This window comes from Dromiciops gliroides, chromosome X (assembly GCF_019393635.1).
Source record: "Dromiciops gliroides isolate mDroGli1 chromosome X, mDroGli1.pri, whole genome shotgun sequence".
Taxonomy (NCBI): Eukaryota; Metazoa; Chordata; class Mammalia; order Microbiotheria; family Microbiotheriidae; genus Dromiciops; species Dromiciops gliroides.
Genome location: NC_057867.1, coordinates 41,193,798 through 41,216,978, shown reverse-complemented (window position 1 = coordinate 41,216,978; position 23,181 = coordinate 41,193,798). Strand labels below are relative to the sequence as shown.

General features: G+C 42.1%; 1 protein-coding gene across 1 annotated transcript in view; it reads left to right on the top strand.

Moving 5' to 3' along the window:
* Nucleotides 1-21,275: 21,275 nt before the first annotated feature.
* The window catches only part of THOC2 (THO complex 2), a 90,989-nt gene continuing 89,083 nt past the window's right edge, over nucleotides 21,276-23,181 (top strand). The window contains exon 1 of the mRNA XM_043974635.1: nucleotides 21,276-21,406. Coding sequence (XP_043830570.1) covers nucleotides 21,276-21,406 — 131 coding nt within the window. The remainder of the gene's footprint in view (nucleotides 21,407-23,181) is intronic.

The following is a 23,181-nucleotide window of genomic DNA, read 5'->3' as shown; positions in this document are numbered from 1 at the left end:
CAGGTGCTTTATCCACTGTGCCACCTAGCCGCCCCCCCTCTTAACTCTTAACTTAAACAGATGAAGGAAAGTTGAATTCACACACACCCCAAAAAACAATGTGTAGAAATTGGTGTAGAAAGAAACTCAGCCAGACATTGTATTGCAGGCCTGTAATCCCTGTCACTGGAGGAACTGAGTCTAGGGGACTGAGTTTAGGAGTTCTGAGCTTTAATAGGGCAAAAGTTGATCAAGTGTCCATACTAAGTCTAGCACCAATATGGTAAGCCTCAAGGAGTGAGGGACCACCTTGCCACCTTAGAAAAAAAGAACTGGGCCAGGTGAGAAATTATTTTTTTTAATTTATTTATTTTTTAATTTATTTTTTTAGTGAGGCAATTGGGGTTAAGTGACTTGCCCAGGGTCACACAGCTAGTAAGTGTTAAGTGTCTGAGGCCAGAGTTGAACTCAGGTCCTCCTGACTCCAGGGCCAGTGCTCTATCCACTGTGCCACCTAGCTGCCCCCCAAAACTGAGAAATTATTAAAGCTTCCATGCTGATCAGTAGTAGAATTAGACCTGTGAGTGGTTGCTGTACCTCCAACCTGGGCAAACTTGGGAAAAGAGAGGGAGAGGAAGGAAGGAAGGAAGGAAAGAAGGAAGGAAAGAAGGAAGGAAGGAAGAAAGGAAGGAAAGAAGGAAGGATAGAGAAAGAGGGAGGAAGGGAAGGAGATTGGGAGGGAGGAAAGAAGGAAGAAGGAAGGAAGAATACATCAAATTCAATAGTGAAATAATATGGGATCGAGGTGGGGAAGTGGTTAAAAGGGAAAGTAATACCAATGAGGGAATAAATGCAAGTAAACCCAACTTCCTGATCCTGAAATGGGGAGTTTGAGGTGGAGAAAAAAGCAACAGAGTTTAAGGAGGTAGATGGCCTCTTGGACAATCTGAGAACAGCTGAACAAAATGATGGCATAAGAATCCTGGGTTGTACAAAATGACAGAGTGAAGTGAGCAGAACCCGTAGAAGAAAACATAGAAAGACCACAACATTGTCAAGAAAAATCGCTTTGAAACACTTAAGAACTCTGAGCTGGACCAATAACCTCCATGCACATACATTCAGAGTACCTAAATTCTGAAAGAGGAGATGGACACAAGGTGAAGAAAGAGTTATTTGTACTTTTGTACCCAGCCATCATATTTTTTGGGGGGGGGGTGGCTAGATGGTTTGTGAATCCTCTTACTATCTTAAACCTTTTCCTTTTTTACTCTCTCCAATCTTTTGGCTCTCACTGAGAAGACTTGGCTCCGCCCTGATGAGATGGCATCCCAAGCCACCATTTCCAAATTCTCTTCCTTTGTCTAACCTCTCCCCCACATATTAAGGCAAGCAATTGAAGGCAAGCAATATGATACTCGTTATTCATGTGAAGTCATGCAAAACATATCTCTAACTGCCACTATCTTCCAGCATCTCAAACTGGATGTTCTATAGATCTCTTAAAACTGAACGTCCCAGGGGCAGCTAGGTGGCGTAGCGGATAAAGCACCTGCCCTGGATTCAGGAGTATCTGAGTTCAAATCCAGCCTCAGACACTTGACACAATAGCTGTGTGACCCTGGGAAAGTCATTTAACCCCAAGTGCCTCATCAAAAAACAAAACAAAACCTGAACGTTCCAAACTGAACGTATCTTTCCCCCAACCCCCCCCCCCCCACACACACCCTCTGTCACAGCCTCTCACATTCAGGTTGGAAGTCTCTTACTTGGGGTCTCTCACCTACGGTGTTTCACAGTCTCCTGAACACACACACACACACACACACACACACACACACACACACACACACACGCACAACTCCTCACTCCTCAGGCCTTTTTGCTGGAAGTTTTTTTTTTTTTTTTTTTTTTGAGGCCAGGAACCGTGCCCTTGCCTTTCTTTGTATCCCCCAGGGTTAGGTGCTTAATTGATGCTTTTTGACTATCCTCGAGATCTGTGAGCCTATGCACGGCCTCATTTTCCTCTTCTGTTAAATGAGAGCATTGGACTAAATGGCGTCAGTTTCCCTTCCAGCTCTAAATCTAGAATTCTATTTCTCATGGATGGGAAGATACTATCAGATTGGGGGGGAAAACTACCATTCACCAGGGGGACATTTTGCTTCATTGCCTGTCTGGTGGGTTTTCGGAACTCCTAAGAGCTCAGGAGAACCAGGGGGGATTAAATAGATTCTGGGACATTTCTACAGATCCACCCTAGGACAACGGACATTTTAAAAAGGAAGGTGACTGTAATTTAATATGAGGGACTTCCGGAGAACTGGGAGTGGAGAGACTTCCGGGCGAGGGGGCGGGGGAAGCAGGGAGGGGAGGGGGCCAAGGTGTCGGGGGTGGGGGGGGGTGGAAGGGCTGGGAGGAAGAGGGTTGGACAGCAACCAGCAGGAGGTAGAGGAGGAGAAACGGGCAGGCCAGGCCCAGTTGGAGGAGGTGGAGGGAGGAGCTGTTGGGGGGAGGGGGAGGGGACGGCTCCAATCAGCAGCAGTAGGCCCCAGCTTCCTAGAAACCGCTAAGAGCTCGGGCGAATACTGCCTGGTGATTGGCTGGGACCAGGCTTGGCTCCTCTGCCCTCCTTTGTCCTTGACGAACACTGCCAGCGTTCTCCCTTCCCCCACCCCCAGCAGAGCTGAGCCTGCGTGGCAGTTCCCCAGCCCAGAATGGCTGCTTTTTACAGACTGGCTCGTTTGAATGGCAGGCTAGGGATCAAATTACTCCAGCTATATGTCTCAGAGCCCCTCTGTTCCCAGGAAAGGGGGCGTTCCATCCCTGGCAGGCCCCACTGAGAGCTGGCTACTCTGGCCAAGGTACACAGTTCCTCCAGACAGTTCACATTCCTTCTCCCGGCCAAGATCCGGAGCAGGGGGAAAAAATCATAGCAACAGGCCCCAGCTCAAGTGAATGGATTGCAAAGAAGGAGCCCAGGGGATCTGGATTCCTTTCCCTTCTTCCTGGTTTTTGGGGCACCGGCCTTTGAGTCACCACAGGGATCCTTAAAAGCTGCCTGACCACATACCAGTGATAGTCCAATGGCCAGATTGGACACACGCAGGCAAATGAGTGGAGGAGCCCATATGCTGTGGGAGGCCACAGGGCACTTGAGCCAAAACACCCGTCCCCATTAAAGAACATTCTCTTCTCCCTGTTCAATCACCTGGGTATTTGACCCCCAAAGGGCCCCTCTGCCCCAGTTCAACTCCCTCTGGCCACTTCTTGCCATGGAAAATGAAATCTTTTACTCTTTTATGGGTTCAGGGAGGTTCTCTCAAGGAATGATATCAAATTAATCTGTAAGGAAGGGGCTCTCATTTGGGATTTTCTCCAATGGCCCCCAAGTAGTCACTGTACTTCCCCAATAATCTCTGTCCTGATGCCAGTGATGAGAGACCTTTTCACCTGAGGGGAGGGGAAACCTCTCCGAGTCTTTTTGGCATCTGATTTTGATATGCATCAGAAATGCTGTCCTGTGGGGGGTGGCATTAAGGAGCACAGATAAAGGACAGATACATGGCAAAGGGTTCACGCCACCCCGTCCAAGCCTTTGTTTTCAACCTGTGCATTTGGCTACCTGCAAGGTGGGTGGGCCAGGCAATACTATTAATAATAGTAATACCATTTATATAATCCTTTAAGGTTTGCAAAGTCCTTTCCATAATATCTCATTTGTTTCTCATGACCCAACGAAGTGAATGTTATCATCTCCATTTTACAGGTGAAGAAACTGAGACAGGTTGAGTGATTTGCAAAGCTAGGAAGTATCTGAGCCAATATTGGTACTTTAGTCTTCTTGACTACACGTGCTGGTGTTTTAGCAACTTTACCATCTACATGCCTGAGGCAAGGGCAGGAATGGTTCTGTGAGGAAGATCTGATTTTCAAGGGATAGAAGCCCAGCTGGGGACTTGTGGGAAATGTTCTAGGTATCCTTTCAATCAATCAATAAAACATGAATTAAGCACCTCTTATGTTTATAGTACTTATGTTAGAAGCTGGGAATACAAACACAAAAAAAATGAAACAATCCCCGCTCTCCAGGAAAGCAGCAGGTCACAAATGGAAGTGAGGGATTTTATGAAGCAGATGTGAAAAGGGAATAAGTTTTAGGAGAAAACTCTATTTGAGAAGAGAGAGAGGGCTAATTGAGCTATAGTGTGTAGTGGAAAGGTAAATAATGTAAAATGAGGTTGGAAATATGGATTAGGGATTGATTGTGAAAGTCTTTAAACAATAAACAAGGAAGTTTATATTTTAACCTAGGATCAGTGGGAAACCACCAGTGTTTATTGAGTGGGAGAGTGACAGGGTCCATCAGCAAAATGGGCAGCCCTGTTTATGGAGAGAAAGAAAATCTCTCAAATTAGGCTAGTAAAGGCCTGTTTGGGAAGGGAGGAAGCTAAGGAATGAGTAGTCATAGTAATGGCCAAGAAAATTCTAATAGATTAAGCTAAAGAGCTACCCCAGCAAGTGTCTCCCACAAGAAAATTATAATTTGCAATGCTAAATTACCTAGTTCTACCTCTTAGACTTTGCCTACTGACTCCACAATGCATTGAAAGCTCAGGACCACCATTCTCCAGGATTTCAGGGAGGCTTGGTACTCTGTGTTGTTCACAATTCAGATGCTGGGAATGGTGACTATGGAGAAGAGCTGGGAGGAAATAGGCCATCATTAAGTATTTTATGTTTTGGTTTTTTTGGTGGGGCAATGGGGGTTAAGTGACTTGCCCAGGGTCACACAGCTAGTAAGTGTCAAGTGTCTGAGGCTGGATTTGAACTCAGGTCCTCCTGACTCCAGGGCCAGTGCTTTATCCACTGCGCCATCTAGCTGCCCCCATCATCAAGTATTTTAACATACATAATGTAGAAAGGAATTAGATTTGTTCACAGAAGGGAGAACTAGGAACATCAAGTAGTGGTTGTAAGAAGCAAATTTAGTTTTGAAGTCAAGAAAATCAGTTACTGGATTCTGATTCAATGATTCTATGAGTTGCTGAACAGGAAGGGACCCCAGCAATATCCCTAATATATTCTCTGTGTCTTGTTCTGGATTGCAATAAGGGCCCTGGTGCTCCTATTCTTTTTCTTTTTCTTTCTTTTTTTGTGTTTTGTTTTGTTTTGCAGGGCAATGAAGGTTAAGTGACTCCCCCAAGGGCAGCTAGGTGGCGCAGTAGATAAAGCACTAGCCCTGGATTCAGGAGGACCTGAGTTCAAATCTGACCTCAAACACTTGACACTTACTAGCTGTGTGACCCTGGGCAAGTCACTTAACCCCCATTGCCCCACAAAAAAAGGAAAAGAAAAAGTGACTTCCCCAAGGTCACAAAGCTAGTAAGTATCAAGTGTCTGAGACTGGATTTGAACTCAGGTCCTCCTGAATGCAGGGCTGGGGCTTTATCCACTGTGCCACCTAGCTGTTCTGCTCCTATCATTTTTCATTCACTGCTAGAAGAGGCAGGTGGCTTGTCTGAGAGGGAATGGGATGTATTTATATAGGTTCCAGTGGTTCTATCTATATATGCCACCAGTTTCAAGGTAGAATGCTGAAGGTAGGACAGTGTCATCCCCTCCCCCTCTTCCCTCTTCCATGGGGTAAAGGTGGAGAGGGGAGTGAAGGGGGAAACGGGAAGTGTCAGCAGGAGCAGCCAAATGCGATTGGGGAAGTCATACAGTGCAGCCATATGGCACTGAGGATAACGTGCCAGTCCTAATGTGCCTTTTCTCATGCCCTTTAAGTATATGGAAAGGTTCGTGTGCCTCTAGGTACAGGAATTTCTCTACCTGTCACTGGTACCTTTTGACAGTAGTACCATATTTTCTTCTTTTACTTATTAAGTAGAAAACAATGGTAAGTTCTAGCAATCATGGTCCACTTGGTGGTTCAAGAAATCATGGTCCATTTGAGTCCAGTCTGCCACTACCAGCAGTGTTGGTTATTCCTAGAGTGAATGTTTCTTTTTCATTTGTCAGGGACTCAATAAGGACCCAGGGTGAAAGTAATCAGTTATGAGGCAGCTATGGGACACCTAAGTGCCTTAGTGGCTTTGATAGAGCACCAGCCTGTAAGTCAGGAAGACCTGAGTTCAAATTTGATCTCAGACACTTATTAGATAAAAGCTACAAGTTCGGCAAGTCCAAAAGTACTCAGATAATGGATCGTTTAATATTTACTAAGTGCTTACTTCATCCACCCAGACAGTTTTCTGAGGCTGTCTGGCACTGTGCTAATACAAAGAAAAAAGACAGTCCTTGCTCTCAAGGAACTCCCGTCTTAAACAGGGGTAATAACATATATACACATATAGGCAACTATGGGGTTCAGACAGAGTAGACGGAAGGCACCCTTCGAGGAGAAGGCTCTGGTAACTGGAAAAACAGGGAGAACATGGCCTTTGAGCTGAGTCCAGAAGGAAGCCAGGCATTCTAACAGGCAGACATGAGGAGGGAGAACATTCGAAACATGGGGAATAGTCATTACACAGGTACAGAGATGGGAAATGTAACATCTTGTATGAGGAACAGTAATTAGGCCAGGCATAGCTGGATATGAGTGCACTGACAGATGGAACAAGACTGGGAAGGTAGGAAGAGCCTATGTTGCGAAGAGCTTTAAATATCAAAGTGGATATTTGATCCTAGAGGTAATGGGGAGCCTCTGGAATTAATATTGTGTAGGGGGGAGACATGCTTAAGCCTAAACTCTAGGAAAATCACTTTGGCAGCTGCTTGGAGGATGGAGTGGGGAAACCCTTGAGGGAGGATGGCTAATTAGGAGACAATTGCAATAATCCAGGCAAGAGGTGATGAAATCCTGAAGGAGAGTGGTGGTTTTGTGAGTAAAGGGAAAGGGATGGATCCAAGAAACATGAATGTTCAATTATCATCTCTATGCAGATAATTCTTTTCTTTTTACACGGACAATTATGTAAAATATCACCATATTAGTCGTTTTTTACAAGAAGACTTGAATATAAGGAAAAAAAATGAAAGTGAGAAATAGCCTGCTTCAGTCTGTCAATCAACATCAGTTCTTTCTTTGGAGGTGGCTAGCCTGTCTCATCGTAAATCCTTTGGGATTGTCTTGGATCATTCTATTGCTGAGAATAGTTAAGTCATTCACAGTTCTTCATCAAACAACATTGCTGTCTCTGTGCACAATGTTCTCCTGGTTCTGCTCACTTTACTATATATCAGTCAGGCCTCTCTGAAATCATCCTGTTTGTCATTTCTTAGAGCACAATAATATTCCATCGCCATCATATACCACAGCTTGTTTAGCCATTCCCCAATTGATGGGCATTCCCTTGATTTCCAATTCTTATTCCAATTCACAAAAACAATTGCTATAAATATTTTTTGTACAAATATGTCTTTTTCTCTTTTGGGGGATGTCTTTGGGATATAAACCTAGCAATGGTATTGCTGGATCAAAGGGTGTGCACAGTTCTATAGTCCTTTGGGCATAGTTCCAAATTGCTCTCCAGAATGGTTGGGATCTTTTCACAACTCCACCAACAGTGGATTAACATCCCAATTTTCCCACATCCCCTCCAACATCCAATATTTTCCTTTTTTGTTATATTTACCACTCTGATAGGTGTGAGGTGATACCTCAGAATTGTTTTAATTTTATACAGATAATTCTTAAATCTATTTATCTGGCCCAAACTTGTCTCCTCCAATGTCATATCACCAACTCCCTAGTAGGTATCTCTGACCAGTTGGTCATTCCATAGACATCTCAAACTCAACATCTCCAAAACGGAACATACTATCTTTCCTACCTTTTGTTTTTTTTTCTTCCCTCATCTCTTCTCCTCTCTTCCTAATGTTCTATTTTGGACAGGAACCCTGAGGTCTTCTCCCCAACCCCTCCATTTAGTTATTGATTTTGACTAGGTAATCAGGAGGTAGGCCTGAGTAGCAGTGGCCTAGGTGGGAGAAGGGCACAGACTCCTGGAAGCTAACAACCACAGCACACAAAGTTTTGCGGTCTGGTTAATTAGCAAGTTGGCCTGGGGTTATCTATGGACCAGGGAACAGGCCAGACAAGTGAAGAAGCTGCCCCTTCTTAAATTATACCACCTGGGACCCCCTGAAGCTTGGGACAGTGCAGCCTGGAAACAGTGCCCCACTTTAAGGAGTTAAAAGTCAAGTAAAAGAAAGGCAAGATGAGCAGACAGAGAAAGGTGAGGACCATAGAAAGTTACTTTAGTGACAAGGAAGATCCAGGTGCACACTCAGAAGAGGACAGCAACATCAGGACCCCTATATCTAAAGTTTCCAAGAAAAATACGAATTGGTCTTAGGCCATAGAGGCGCTCAAAAAGGACTTTGAAGATAAAGTTAGAGAGGTAGAGGAAAAAATGGAAAGAGAAATTAGGATGATGCATGAAAAACATGAGAAAAAAGTCAATAGATTGAAAAGCCAAATGGAAAAGGAGATACAAAAGCTCTCTGACAAAAATAAATATTTTGACTAGGTAAAAGAGGCCTTTTTTGCCTCCTTTCCTACCTTAATCACTGAGTGGGCAGTGCCTCAGGCACACTGAAACCTGTGAATGCCCTTAGTTTAAAAGGCAAAGGTCTCCCACTGCATGGGGGGGGGATGTCCAGTTGTCCTGATAAATATCTTTACACTGGACCCAGATGGCTCTGGAAGAGAGAGTGAGGCTAATGACTTTGCATAGCCCTTCCTCACTTAAATCCAAATTCACTGCAAGTCGTGACTATACCCCTCCTCTGCTGTCCTGGTCCTCTCTGAAAAGGAAGAACAAACAACAACAACAACATTATTTCTGAAGGTATCAACATCCTTGCAATCACCCAGGCTTGGAATGTCAGTATCATCCTCTAATCCTACCTCTTGTCCTGCACATCCAATCTGTTGCCAAGGTCTGTTGTTTGACCTTTATTTCTTTCCTACACTTGCTCCAAACTCTCAAATAAATCTCTTCTCACTTTGTTTGATAATTTTTAGATGCTCCCTGAGGTGTAGCTAAGTTTCCTGAGCCTTTTGGAACATGATTTTTGTTTAGGTTGTTTCAGTTCAAAGGCCTTTTGCCATTTAGTTTAAGGTCTCTAAGTGACTCTGATTGATTGCGCATCTTATCTCTTACTTTAAGTGGGATGGGGTCCAGTAAATCAATCACCCCACTTTTACACTATGAAAATATGAGAGGCAAACAAGTAGGTTTTTGCAAACAGTTCTTTACAGCCAATGATATCTTCAGAGTAACACAAATAGACTGAAAGGTACAGAGGATACAAGGTTCTACTCTGTTTATTTTTTGTTGATTACAAAAAAGCATTTGACCCAGGAGAACAAATACACCCTTAAAGGTTCTCCAACAGGGATTCTCTCATGCATGTGTTAAGCTCATACAAGATTCCTGGGAAAATGCAGAAAAAGAGATTATTGTCCAACAACCCTCTAAGTATTAATGTTAAGCCAGGCATAAAATAATCGGGTGTCTGCCCACCAAACCTGTTTGCCATCATCATGGAGAATATCATAGGCAAGGTCCAAATGGAAGAGGGATTCCTTGTAGACAGTGAACTCCAACTGTTCCCATTGTCCTGGTTACATTGAGCCTTAGGACATAATAGAGCCTGCTCAATGGAATTCATGATAAGTCAAAAGAGATCAGCTTAACAATCCAAACAGGAAAATCAAATGGATGAGGGATGCCTATTGTCCCAATTATGACATGCAGTTGGATGGCCAGTTCATTGAGTTGGTAAATCAGTGTATATACTCAAGACAGGTACTACAGATGTATTAATAATTTAGGTGCATGGTTAAGTAGGAAGAAGAGGTTGTGTTTGGAAGTTGTTCTGTGCCTTCAATGATCTCAAACTCCTGCCCAGGCAAAAATGCATCTTTTTGACAAAAAGCTAGCTGTAAATTTTGGGACACCATGATTCATGAAGAATCAAAATTTTGGGCGACCTAGAAGGTAATGGAGCTATCTACAATGGGCACAAGTAGCCTGAAATATATTTCAAGAAGTCACATAAGGCATATCACTGAGGAAGCATTATTACAAAAGAAAGCTGGCTAATCATGCTTTGAAAACAAGGGACAATAAATGAACAGCCTGAGTGCTACACTAATGCCAGTAAAATTTAAAAAGTCCTAGAAGGAGCCCTCCAGCACATTGGATAAATCCTCTGTGGAGGATCTATGGAATAGCAAGTAAAGAAATTTGCAGAGGATAAAAAGTCATGGGCTGTGATCTACTCTTCTCTCAGATTCATTGAATACTATAGCATCCAGAATCAGGAAGGGTGGTCTCACTGTCTTCTGCCCTGGTCAGACCACAACTAGATTCTTGGGTTAAATTCTGGAAACTACATTTTATAAAGGTCATTGATAGAGATGAAAAGTGTCAACCAGAATGGATGAGAGACTTGAGATCATAAGCCAGGATTGATGGAAGGAAATTGGCATGTCTAGCCTGGAGGTAGCTAGGTGGCATAGTGCCAGAGTGGTGAGGCTGGAGTCAGGCTCCTCTTCCTGAGTTCAAATCTGGCATCAAACACTTACTAATTATGTGACCCTGGGAAAGTCACTTCACCCTGTTTGCCTCAGTTTCCTCATTTGTAAAATGAGGTAAGGAAGGAATGGTAAACTATTCCAGGATCTTTGCCAAGAAAACCACAAATGGAGTCACTAAGAGTTAGACATGATAGAACAATAAGCCTGGAGAAGAGATAAGGGGTGGGAGAATGGGGCAAACAGCATGGCTGCATTCAAATATTAAAGGGCTATCAATTGACACATGGATTAAATGTACTAGGCTTGTCCCCAGAAGACAGAATTAGAAATAATGGGTGAAAGTTATGGAGAGGCAAATTTAGGCTGGATGTAAGGGAGAGCTTCCTAACTACCAGAGGTGTCCAAAAGTGGAATAGGCTGCTTTGGAGATCAAAGATGCCCCTACACTGTAGGTCTTCAAATGAAGATTAGATGATCTTTTGCAGATGTTGTAAAATCCTAGTCAATATGAATTACAGTTGATAGCTTCCAAGAATTGTGAAAACCTACATAAATATTAACATCTATAAGCATGTCTGTCCCTCTGTTCCTATATAGTCTGTTCACTGACCACTGTAACCACCAAAAAGAAACCCCAAAGTCAATTTTCTCTTTCACTACACCATTTAATGGGTAGCATGTTGCATCCAAAGAATTAAAGTAATAATTATCACCTTTCCTTTATCTCTTGTTTCTCTGCATTACTCATTACTATACTATCTAATGTAGATTCCCTCCCCAATCTCTCTCTGCTTCTCTCCTTTTCCATTTCTTTAATTTTCATCTGTAGCCTTAGGTCCCATTCACACATGATTCCCGTAAAAGCTACTTCAGGTTCAAGGCATTCCTTGGGTCAGCATCCACTCAAAGCCACAGATCGTGAGCCCCCATTGGTGTTTCTTATACCAGACCAACAGGAGAACAATTAGTTCAAAACAAATGACATTTAATTAAATAGTATATCAAAATAAATGATGAAGGAAAATGTCCCCCATAGACAAGGAGATACATTGTCTTACAGATTCCTACACTACTGGTGAATGCAAGAACATGTATATGGTTTACATGTGGCCTAGGAACATGTGTAGGAGAGGGGTACACACATAGGGAATACATATTGCAAGGGTATGTGTATGGAACATATAAGAAACAGATATAGTCCAAGCAAGTCATGTTCTCAGGGCTAATGTTTCAAATGGAACTTTCTGCCATTTCCTGCTCCTTGCAGAGCAGTCAGCAGTAAACTGCTGGTCAAATGATGTCACCGAGTTACTAGTTGCTGGACTGGACTGCTAGATTGCATTGTTGGGCTATTCTCTGCTCTCTGCTGCCATCTGATGGCATCCCAGGCCTAGATTTCTCTTTGCTTCCATGGACTACTAGTCCAAAGCAGTTGTTTGGCCTATTCCCCATAGGGATGGGAGGGTGGGTTGGGGTAGTAGCCTATCAGCTCTGGCATTTAAAGCCCTTCACAATCTACCCCACCCTCCCTTTCCCTCCTTATTATATATGACTCCCCTTTACACACTCAAAAGTAGAGTCAAACTGGCCTTACTGTTCTTTGTATGTAACACTTCATTTCCCATCTCCATGACTTTGCATTGGCTGTTCCCTAATGCCTGGAATGCACTCCCTCTTTACCTTAATCTCTTGGAATTGGTGGTTCTTAAAAAGTCTTAAAAGACTGGACTAAAACACCACTTTCTACATGAAGCCTTTCCTGACCCCGCCCTTCAGCTGCAAGTGGCATCCATTCCCCCCAGCCCCCTCTCACCTAGTATCTATTTTGTATATCTCTATGTAAGTACATGCCGCCTTCCCTGATGGAATGAAAGTTCCTTAAGGGCAGGGACACAAAACACTTTGTATACTTTGTACCTCAAATGGCGCCAGGTACCTAGGAGCCTAAATGTTGATTGTTGATTGATTGATAAACCCAGGAGTTATCTCAGCTCTTTGTGGCCAGAGAAACCCTTAGGCATTACATCTGTCTTTTTTAATTCCTTTGCCTTGAAGTCACCTAAGATCCGAATCTACTATCTGATTTACTCTTAGAAAATTCCTTTCAAATCCTTTGCATTTCCATAATGAGAATAGTGGTCAAAGCAAAACTCTGGAGCAAGACTGAAAGAGGCTAACAGAACTGGCAACCTTTGTCTACTTCTCTGCCAGGAACCAAGTCCCTGTACTCTTTGAACTTCCATTCCCTCTTTCCCCTTCTACATTCTTTCCGCTTTCTCCTTTTCTTGTCCATTAATCCCGTATCCTTTCCCCATTTTTCTTTCCTTCCTTTTTGAACAGCCTTATTATACTTTACCCCTCTTCACATACTCTACAAACCAGTCAAACTAGCCATCCCACTGTTTCTCCTATGCAGTTCCTCTTTTTGCCCCATTGGTTCAAACATTTTAATTGTCTAATATGTAAAAAACCCACAACACTGTACTGGGTACTGAAAAATATAGTTTGATACTTCAAAGGATCCATGATCTCCTCCATTTGAGTTTTCCCTTCATTGATAAAGATTGTAACACATCTCATGTACTTCTCTGCTGTGTTCTCCCATAGATCTGTCATTGCGAATCTATTCAATTTGCTAGAGGCTTTGCTCTAGTTCACTTTACATTCTGTGGATAACAGTGCAGGGTTCAATTCAAGTCAACATGCATTTATTAAAGTGCCTACTACGTGCCAAGCACTGGGCTAAGCCCTCTGGAGATACAAAGTAAAGCAAAAAAAAGTCTTTGCTTTGAAGGAATTCCTGGTCTAATGGAGGAGAAAACGTGCAAACTATGTACAAACAAGATATATACAGGATAGGGGCAGCTAGGTGGTGCAGTGGATACAGCATAGGCCCTGGAGTCTGGAGGACCTGAGTTCAAATTCAGTGCAGACACTTGACACTAGCTGTGTGACCCTGGGCAAGTCACTTAACCCTCATTGCCCCACCAAAAAAAAGATATATACAGGATAAATCAAAGATAATCTTAGAAAGAAGGTGCTAAAAATAAGGACTGAGAAAGGCCTCTTGCAGAAGGTAGGATGTTAGCTGAGACTTGAAGAATCTCAGTAGGCAGAGATGAGATGGGATAGAAGTCCAGACATGAGAGAAAGCCAGAGAAAATGCAGGGAGTCAGAAGATGTGTAAAGAACGGCAGGGAGGCCAGTATTATTGTATTGCTGAATTCGCGGAGGGGAGTGAAGTATAAGAAGATTGGAAAAGTAGGAAGAAGTCAGGTTAGGAAGGCCTGTGAAGGGCAAAAAGAAGATTTTATATTTGATACTGGAGGTAATAGGGAGCCACAGAAGTTTGTTAAGGAGGGAGGTGATATAGTCAGACCTGAGCCTTCAGAAGATCAATTTGACAACTGAGTTGTGGAAAGACTTGAAGCAGAAAGACCAATCAGCAATCCTATTTCAATAGAACAGGTATGAGATGATGAGTGCAAGCACACTTGGGTGGTGGTAGTGTCAGAGGGGAAAGAGGGCATGCATATAAGAAATGTTGCAAAAGTAGAAAAGACAGACTTTAGCAGCTGATTAGATATAGGAAGTGAGAGCGAGTTCGGGTTGTCCATTCCTTACTCTCCCCATATGATTGTCCATCTGCTTTTCTGATCTTAGGTTGCTGTATTACCAAAGGCACAGGGAACAGAGAGCCAGCCTTGGAGCCGGGAAGACATGGACTCAAGCTCCATCTCTGTCACATAATGTCTCTCTGACCCTGGTTAGTTGCTTAACCTCTCAGTGGTCTAGGCAACTTTCATAGACTAAAAGTTGCATCATAGAGGTGGGATAGCATTCTTTAAAAAAAAAAAAAGACAGAGAGGAACAAACTTCCTCTTGTGCCAGATCTTCTCTGCAAACACCCCCCCCCCTCCAAGGCTGGGACACCTCTCTAGCTTGGTGTCTTGGCTCTCTATCTTTCCTTTCCCTGTGTGTAGATCTCTATCTGCTCTTCATGCCTTGTTCTCCTAGTCTCCACTACCCTCCCTACAATACCCAGGCTATATCTTCTGTTTTGGGAGCCATCTCCCTGCCTCTGCCTCTCACCTTGTATCTATCTCACTTGATTAATTTATGCATATATATTTCAGAGATCTCATCACTGCCATTACCAAAAAGAATGAGGAAAACAAAATCAGTGGTGGTTAAATGTGTATTCCCCACTCCCAGCCCTAACAGGCATCTAAGATCCTACTGTGGGGGCAGCTAGGTGGTACAGTGGATAGAGCACCGGCCCTGGAGTCAGGAGTACCTGAGTTCAAATCCGGCCTCAGACACTTGACACTTACTAGCTGTGTGACCGTGGGCAAGTCACTTAACCCCAATTGCCTCACTAAAAAAAAAAAAAGTTTCAGCAACCCTCACTGACCCTAAAAAAAAAAAGAACAAAATGAAATGAATAAGAAGCAGAAGCACTGATATGCGCAGTCCTGCCCCTTAGGTGGCCTGAATCTCCAGCCTCACACTCTATAAAAGACCCCAGGCATCCTGATTCTTCAGCCCCTGATCCTTCTGATCAACCCAGTTGACCTGCTCCCCCTCCCCCAGGGACAGGTCTCAGGCATCCTGACTTAGAGGACCCAGGTTTCCTAGGCCCCATCTCCAGTTTGGATTCTGATTCATGGGAAGGGCCTCAGAAGGATTTAGAGATCGAAAGGACTTTAGAGCACAAACCAGCAAGGTCTAGAAAGGACCTTTTAGAAAGACCATGTACTCCAATTTTTACAAATAGGGAAACCGAAGGGTGAAGTAGCCTCCTAATGCTACATAGTTAGGATGAAGCAGAGCTAGATTCAAGACTAGTGTTCTTTCCCTGATCTGGGACTGAAGACACACTTCTAGCCCCACTCCCATGAGCCCACTGCTGTCATTGCTCAGGTATCCAGAGCAGTCAATAACTGAGCTGCCCCCCCTGGGTCACCCTCCCCGAACCTTACACAGTGGATAACACTTAGCTTAATAAAACCTACAAAAGAAAGATAGATAGATAGACAGACGGACGGACGGACAGACAGACGGATGGATTAATAAAGAGGGTGGGAACTGGCTTCATAATAAGAATCCTACTTCTGAATGCAGATTGAACCATATTGTTTCTACTTTTTGTTTGGGGTTTTTTGCCTTTTTTGAGGTTTTTCCCTTGTGTTCTGATTCTTCTTTCACAACATGACTAATGCAGAAATATGTTTAATGTTTAATTGTATATATATAACCTACATCAGATTGCTTTCTGTCTTGGGGAGGGGGGAGGGAAGGGAGGGTGGGAGAAAAATTTGGAACTCAAAATCTTATGAAAACAAATGTTGAAAACTATCTTTACATGTAACTGGAAAATAATAAAATACTTTTATGATTAAAAAAAATTTAAATAATAAGAATCCTGCTCATAAACTCCTCAAAAATGTATCTGACAGGGCTGCGGGGGGGGGGGGATCTCTAATTTTCAGAGAAGAGGCTGATTTGCATGGTTCACTCACTAGGGAGTTCATTCCTTAGACCAGTGAGTGAAATCACAGGTCAAAGACCCTACTCTATTTCCCCATGTACAATAGCATCCTTGTTCCTACTAGCTTTGCAAATGTAGCATTCCTCCATTCTGGCCTGATTTCAAGAAATCTTCTGAAGGCACAACCACTTCCTTTTGGAACATTGTAACACATATTAGAACAGTTTTTAAATACAGTCATTTGTAAACATAGAGAAGAGTTTCCTCAAAATGTGAAATATATGTCCATGCCAGTCTTTGGGACTATTACAGTAAACAGTTCTTTCTATAAACAATTCTAGATCTCAAACTATTAGATCTTTCTACTTATTTAACCATGTCAAACTCAAGTATGTCCAGAACCAACCCTGTCATCTCTCCCTCTAACTACATTGCCCCTCTAATGTCCCTATTTCTACCAGTTTCACTACAATTCTCTGACAGACCAACAGAGAGAGAGAGAGAGAGAGAGAGAGAGAGAGAGAGAGAGAGAGAGAGAGAGAGAGAGAGAGAGAGAGAGAGAGAGACTCTCTTTCCCCCAAGAGTGATTACCTCTCCTGGACCTGGCTCCAACTCTGAATTCCTTTATTCCTGAACTTGGAGTCCTACAGGGCTAAACTGGTACACCACTTCAGTCAGTCAATAAACATTTATTAAGAACTTATTATGTGCCAGGCATTGTGCTAAGTGCTGAGGGTACAAATATCTGACTGGCTACTGGTGTTATGTATAGGCCCAGAGATGTGTCTACCTTTATTCAATAGCTAAAAAAAATGCTGCAATACTCTCAAATTGATTAATGGGGATGGAATTGTTAATTCTTTAACACCTAATTTACTCTGTTGCTTGCTTGATGGATCCAATTGAGGAGTCTGGTTCTTTTATGATTACATGAATTGAAGTAGGGGTAGATAGAACCCACACCCTCCAAATGTATGGTTAATCATGTATCCCACTTAAAGGCAAAGCATCATAGGCTAAGCTAATCCACTTTTTAGAGTCATGAGTTTTGAGCTTCTAGCTTCCCAAATGTCCAGGTGTAAAATCTTCAACAGAAGTGTCTTCAAAAAATGTGAAATTTACAAATGAAGTAAAAAAATCCTGAAATACTCTATTTAGTACTTTTGCTCCGCAAAGGAAAATATTGTCTTAGAACTAAAAAAAAAAAACCTAATGGGAAGTGATTACTCATGTAAAATAATCATTTTATAATCCTCAGCATGGAGAAACAATTGTGGTAAGCCTTGTATTACCATGGTGGATTAAAGTGGATAAAGTTCTAGAGTTCAAATCTGGCCTCAGATACTTACTAGGTGTGTGCCTTGGGCAAGTCACTTCACCTCAGTGTCTGAATTAAAATGAGAATAACAATACCTACCTAGCAGGGTTGTTGTGAGGATCAAATGAGACAGTATTTGTAAAAATACTAAAAATACACAGTACCTGACACATAATAAGCACTATATAAATGCTTATTTCTTTCCAATCTCTCTACCAAGAAAATAAACATTTTCCCCATGTTTTATGCTGGAGAAAGGGCCTTAGAAACTTCATTAAAAGGACCAAATCCGGGGGCAGCTGGATGGCACAGTGGATAAAGCACTGGCCCTGGATGCAGGAGGACCTGAGTTCAAATCCGGCCTCAGACCCTTGACACCTTCTAGCTGTGTGACCCTGGGCAAGTCACTTAACCCTCATTGCCCCACCAAAAAATAAAAAAAAATAAAAATAAAAATAAAAAAAGGACCAAATCCAGGGCAGCTAGGTGGCAGTGGATAAATCAGGGGCCCTGAATTCAGGAGGACCTGAGTTCAAAAACGGCCTCAAGACACTTGACACTTACTAGCTGTGTGACCCTGGGCAAGTCACTTACTCCTAATTGCCCTGCAAAAAAAAAAGGACTAAATCTATTTTCTGCTGATTCCTTTGCAAAAGGTAATGAATAGAAGGAAAAAAAAATCTATTGAGTTTTGTAATCTTTGGTGGATTGGTGTATTGGATTGGTAATGATTATGAAACCTAAACTTACCACCGGATGTAAGTTGAATATAAGTCCGTCCACAAGTTATGTCCATTCTCTCTATATGCCAAGAAAGTCACTTGGCTCTGATATCTAGGTATATCTGGCATAGATCTAAAACTGAGAGGTTCCTCAATGACATCATCAGTTATATGGTTGCTACTGTAGTTCTCTGTATAGAGAACAGGACCTGGAGTCAGAAAAACATTTATTAGATATATGACTTGGCAGATCACCTCAACTCTGTCTCCCTTACTTTCATTAACTGTAAAATGGGGTTAACAATAACACCTATTTCCCCAGGTCGTTGTAATGATCAAATGAGATACTATTTGTAACTTGGCACAGTGCCTGTCACAGAATAAACAACTATGTCAGTTTAGGCATAGAAGCTAGACATTCTTGGTTTTGGAATAATGTCAAATTAATAAAAAACTGTTTCTGGTAGATTTCTGTCTAAAACGGAATTGAATATTAATATTTTCTTCAACAATTAGTGTCTTTTATTTGGGTTTTTGTTTGTTTGTGTTTTTTTGAACAATTAGTATCTTTTAGACTTGGATTCTGATCACTAATAGAAAGTCAGTGTGGCCCAGGACTATCTCTCTTCTAAAGACTCCCATGGTCAACTAAATAGAAGTAGGAGACCTTTAAAACACTTAGCTGTTTTTTGGAGCAGAGCTGCCCAGTCTTGCTGACTCCTGATTAGCTTCTTGGAATCTGACCTTTTCAAAAGAAAGGCCAAGTCTGGCAGCCACATCGAAGGAAATATTTATGCATATTTCTGTTCATGCCTGTATTTGTAGGAAGGAAGGAAACAAACATTTATTAAATGCCTGCTATGTGCCAAGTACTGTGCTAAAAACTCTAACAATGTTCTCTCATTTGATCTTCACTGCAACCCTGCGAGACAGGTAAATTCAGTTCTTCTTGATTCCAGATCTAGAGCTCTATATCAGGGCTTCTTCAACTTTTTCCACTCATGACCCCTTTTCCCTGAGAAATTTTTATGTGACCCCAGGCATGTAAGTATATAAAATAGGTATGCATAACCTTTTACAGTTGCCAAATTTTTCTTGACCTCCACATTCAGTTACAGGACCCCATAAGGAGTGAAAACCCACCGTTTAAGAAGCTTTGCTCTATATCACCTAGCTGCCTTTAGGTAGGAAGGAAATAAGCATTCGTCAGGCACCTACTGCTTGCCAGGTCCTGTGCTTTACAATTATTATCTTATTTGGTCTTCACAACAACCCTGTGCTATTACTATCCCCATTTGACAGACAAGGAAACTGAAGCAGAAAGAGGTTAAGTGACTTGCCCAGGGTAATACAGTCAGTAAGTGTCTCTAGGTGTTTGTAGCTACCTTCTGTGTTGTATATGGTAAGGATTTAAACTATGCCAGTTTCCACCTTTCCTCTAACAGCTATAAGTCATCTGCCTACTCTGAGACTAAATCAGTTTTAATTATTATATCAGACTGCTTGTGATACCTTGAAGGGAATACCGTTTTTATCCTTTTAGATTGGACAGCAGATCTTGCCCAGGACTAGGATGCCTAGTCCATCATGAACAGGAATTCAATTGCTTCCAGCTCTTCAAAGAATCCCATAACTCCATGGCTCTCTGTCCAGGCACTCTCAACTGGATAAAAAATTATACATTTGGTGTTTTTTTTTCCATTTGTTTTTTAGTCATCTCCAATTCTTTAGGACCCACTTTGGGGTTTTCTTGGCAAAGATACTAGAATGGTTTGCCATTTCCTTCTCCAGCTCATTTTACAGATGAGGAAATTGGGGTTAACAGGGTAAAGTGACTTGCCCAAGGTCATACTGCCAGTAAGTGTCTGAGGCTGGATTTGAACTCAGGTCTTCCTGACTCCAGGCATGGCTACCTAGCCGCCACATTGTCTTCATTGCTTATGTTTTTTTTATTTTTTGTTTTTGTGAGGCAATTGGGGTTGTGACTTGCCTAGTGTCACACAGCTAGTACATGTCAAGTGTCTGAGGCTGGATTTGAACTCAGGTCCTCCTGACTCCAGGGCCAGTGCTCTATCCACTATGCCGCCTAGCTACCCCCTTCATTGCTTATGTAAACCCAGGCAAACCCTCTTTTAATGGAATGTAGATCTCTCTTCCCAAAAGGGAAAACCCGTTCTCAAGATTTAAATCACCTAAAAAAAAATTTAATTTACCTTCTTCCTAAAAGGAAAAGACACCAGAGAAAGACCAATGCCTTTAAAAATTAAAAGAAAGGTTTTATTAAGCAGGGAAGAAAATCTAACATGATCATGGGTACTATCCAGCCTATTGCTGAATAATAGGATGCCATACAATAGATTACCTGGGTTTATATATATATTTTAAACAAAAGCAGGGAAGGGATTTAGAGGAAAAGATGGGCTTAGAGAAGCTCACTCCCAAAGGGAGGGTGTATGTTTCTAGGGGTGGGGGATGTGGCCTATGATACACAAATCAGAAGCCAGTTCTGGTTCAAGGCTTCATTAAGAGATGTCCTGATAAGGAGATCTCTTCAAAAACAAAACAAAACAAAACAACCAAAGCAGATCATTCCAAAGTTAGGAATCTCTGAAGATGAGGTCCACTTCCATAGTCCTAACAGTCTTTTTTCTTTTCTTTTTTTTGTGAGGCAGTTGGGGTTAAGTGACTTGCCCAGGGTCACACAGCTAGCAAGTGTTAAGTGTCTGAGGTCGGATTTGAACTCAGTTCCTCCTGAATCCAGGGCCAGTGCTCTATCCACTGCACCACCTAGTTGCCCTTGTCCTACAGTCTTTACTGGTTCCCTGCAAGTCCAGCTAGGTCACACAAAGGATTCATTGACTAATGAAGCCAGTCCTCATACAGTTGTTTGGATTATGGGGATATTGGGGGGCTCAAGCAAATGAAGGTACCAATTTTCACACTTATTATTAAATAGTTTAGTATATATCAAGCTGTTTCATGTTCAGAGGCATAAGGGCCTAGTGAGTGACAGATATTTAAATGAATATGTCCTCCGTAGTAAAGAATCTGTAACTAAAAAGCACAAGGATTCCCCCCACCCCACCCCATCACCTCCAGAAATGCTTGCTCAAAATATTCTCCTGTTCATTTTGGAGTCTTTGACCCAAACTGGTCAACAGATCCTCCTTTTTGAGAATAACTGACTTTAAAATCAGTCAATCCTCAGGAATGGGAAACCACACTACCAATGCTGTTCTGCCAGAAAGAAAGACCAGGTTCCCTGTTAAAGGATTGGAACCAGAATCAGGTTATTGTGGGTCAGTGAGCTTTGACAACAGACTCTCCACCACGCAGACTAAGTCAGTACTGAGTGCCCAATTTAGGAAAAGTTGGGGGCGGGGTTCCAAATGGGGAATAAAGCATATAAAAATGTCTCTGTCTCAGGAGGAGTCAGCATCTATATCACCATGAAGAAATAAATAATAAGTAAATTATTTAGAGAACTAAAATATGAAGATTTTTGGACAAAATTGACTGTCTACCACATTTTACCAAAAAAGGATTATTTAATGTAAATTAAGAGTGCACATAGTGTCTGCTTTCTCAATTAGTGGGGGAGAGAAAATTTGGAACTCAAAATTTAAAAATTAATGTTAAAAATAAAAATAAAAAAGAGTGCACTAGATGGAATGTTTTAGTTGCAAGCATGAATTTTTGCTAGCAACTGAATGTTTGGCTTTTCTGTGAGTCTATGTGGAAATCTCTTTAGTAAAAAAAAAATGCTCAATGCTTAGCACAACTGAAGCCTGTTTAAGAGTTTTCTCTCCACTGACTATAAAAAAATGGAGGAAAACAAGGGCCTTTGTTTTTTGTGGGGCAATGGGGGTTAAGTGACTTGCCCACGGTCACACAGCTAGTAAGTGTTAAGTGTCTGAGGCTGGATTTGAACTCAGGCACTCCTGACTCTAGGGCCGGTGCTCTATCCACTGCACTACCTAGTCTCCCCGCAAACAAGGGCCTTTGCAGCCACTTCACAATTTAGAATTTTGCAGTTTCTACCAGCTTAAGAACTCTGCCTTGCAGGTATTGTCTTAACTTTCCTCTTCTCTCCACATTGGAGGGAAGGAGGCTTCCTTTTCAATAGCCTTGAGAAAAGGAATTGCCTCCGAAAAAAAGGTACATCATTTTAAAAAAAGGTAAAATTTCACATTAAGCTTTGAGTTTAGCCAACTCCAGTGAGCTTCTGAATGATTTGGCAGAATTTAATTGCCTGGTAAATTAGAAGCAGAATCACCCAAAAGGAATTAGAATAGACCGTGCATTTGCTAGTTCTTGGGGAAGAAGCCAAATTGAAAATGTGATGGGGGTTTTTTTGGTGATGAGAAGCTGCCAATAAAATGGAAAGTTTCAGATCTGATCATCTAAAAGCAAAATTCTGCAATGAATTGGAGATTAATGGGAATATTTTGTTAATTTGCAAAAGAGATTTATTGAAGGAAAAAAGGCAAGGAGATCTGAAATATAATTTTTAAACATGATTTGAAGGTAGAGTATATGTTAAGAAATGAATAACAGGGGGCAGCTAGGTGGCACAGTGGATAAAGCACTGGCCCTGAATTCAGGAGGACCTGAGTTCAAATCCATCTTCAGACACTTGACACACTTACTAGCTGTGTGATCCTGGGCAAGTCACTTAACACTCATTGCCCCACCAAAAAAAGAAAAAAGAAAAAAAAATGAATAACAGTATTAAAAAGAAAGTAAAATACTGAATCAGTACAGAGAGAAATGCAATTTACAACAGTCTGGGGTAAACAGAGTTAACAACTCAAAAAAAAGGCAAGGCAACACACATTTATTAAGAGCTCATTTATGTGCCAGGCACTGTGCTAAGTCTTAGGGATACTAATATAAACAAAACAAAAACAAACAAACCCAGTTCCTGAAACTTTGCCAGCTTGGGCCTGTTTTTAAAATGAAGGCCCCAGAAGGAACTCAGCAGTGGGACAAGGGGGCTGGAGAGGTGCAGGGATGTTCCACAGCCAGAAGGCCTCAGGCACTTAGGGAAAATCCAGGGTAAAAGGGCAGCTGAGGCATGGTGGTAAAGTCCTCAGAATCAGAAGCAAAGGTGGAA